At 72.0% G+C, this 952-nt stretch overlaps 1 protein-coding gene across 1 annotated transcript in view; it reads left to right on the top strand.

Moving 5' to 3' along the window:
• Positions 1-451, top strand: part of LOC146592850 (beta-crystallin B1-like) — a 3304-nt gene extending 2853 nt beyond the window's left edge. The window contains exon 3 of the mRNA XM_085310274.1: positions 245-451. Coding sequence (XP_085166400.1) covers positions 245-451 — 207 coding nt within the window. The remainder of the gene's footprint in view (positions 1-244) is intronic.
• Positions 452-952: the final 501 nt, after the last annotated feature.

The raw sequence follows: 952 nt of genomic DNA on the forward strand, positions 1-952 counted from the left end.
GGGAGCTTGCAGGCGTGGGGCGCAGCGTGGGGCAGGGAGCGCGTGTGCCGTGCAAAGCCCGCAGGGCAGCGGGGAGCTTGCAGGCGTGGGGCGCAGCGTGGGGCAGGGTGCGTGCCCCGGTGCCAAGCCTGCGGGGCAGTTTTGCGGAGGGATGAACGGTGCGTGCCCGGCAGCCTCTGCACGGGGCTGGCAAGCGCCCGGCCGCGCAGCCGGAGCCGGGCCAGCRCCCGGCCTCGTCTCTCAGGTGCCCTCTGCTCGCTCTGCCCGCAGCTGGGTCGGGTACCAGTACCCTGGCTACAGGGGCTACCAGTACCTCTTTGAGACCGGCGACTTCCGACACTGGAACGAGTGGTCCGCCTTCCAGCCCCGGATCCAGTCCATCCGGCGCATCAGGGACATGCAGTGGGACCAGAGAGGCGCCTTCGTCACCCCCGAGGCGCCCTCCGACTGAGCCGAGCGCGGCGGCCGGCGCGGCCGGCTCCGCAGCAGCCCCCTCCCCGCTCGCGCCGCAGCACTTTCCTTGTATATTGCACAGCTCCTGGATGCACTTCGCATGCTGATGCCGATTAAAGAGTATCGGAAGACGAGCGCTGCCTGAGAGCCTGCCGTGCGCGAGCGCATCTCCCGGCCTGGGGGGCACGGAGGGGGAGGATCTTCCCGGGGGGATCATTCTCTGCCGGTCCAAATCCCTCCCCCCCGGGGGGAGCCGGGGCTGCCTGGGAGAGGCTGGGGGAAGCAGCCGCTCGCATGGGCAGCGGGGAACGGGGGGCTCCCGTGGCAGCGTGACGCGTCCAGGGCGGCCGCGCGGGCGGGGGGGACCCCACTGCTCCCGGGCGGCCAGATACGGCGGGGAGCCCCACGAAGGTTTGCGGGGGCCAGGGAGAGCGCCGGCTACGGTCCCAAACTTTGGCCGGGAGTGGACAGGCTGCATCGCCCCACTGGGGTGGGCTCC

This window comes from Rhea americana, unplaced genomic scaffold, assembly GCF_003343005.1.
Source record: "Rhea americana isolate MKP2758 unplaced genomic scaffold, rheAme1 scaffold_315, whole genome shotgun sequence".
NCBI lineage: Eukaryota > Metazoa > Chordata > Aves > Rheiformes > Rheidae > Rhea > Rhea americana.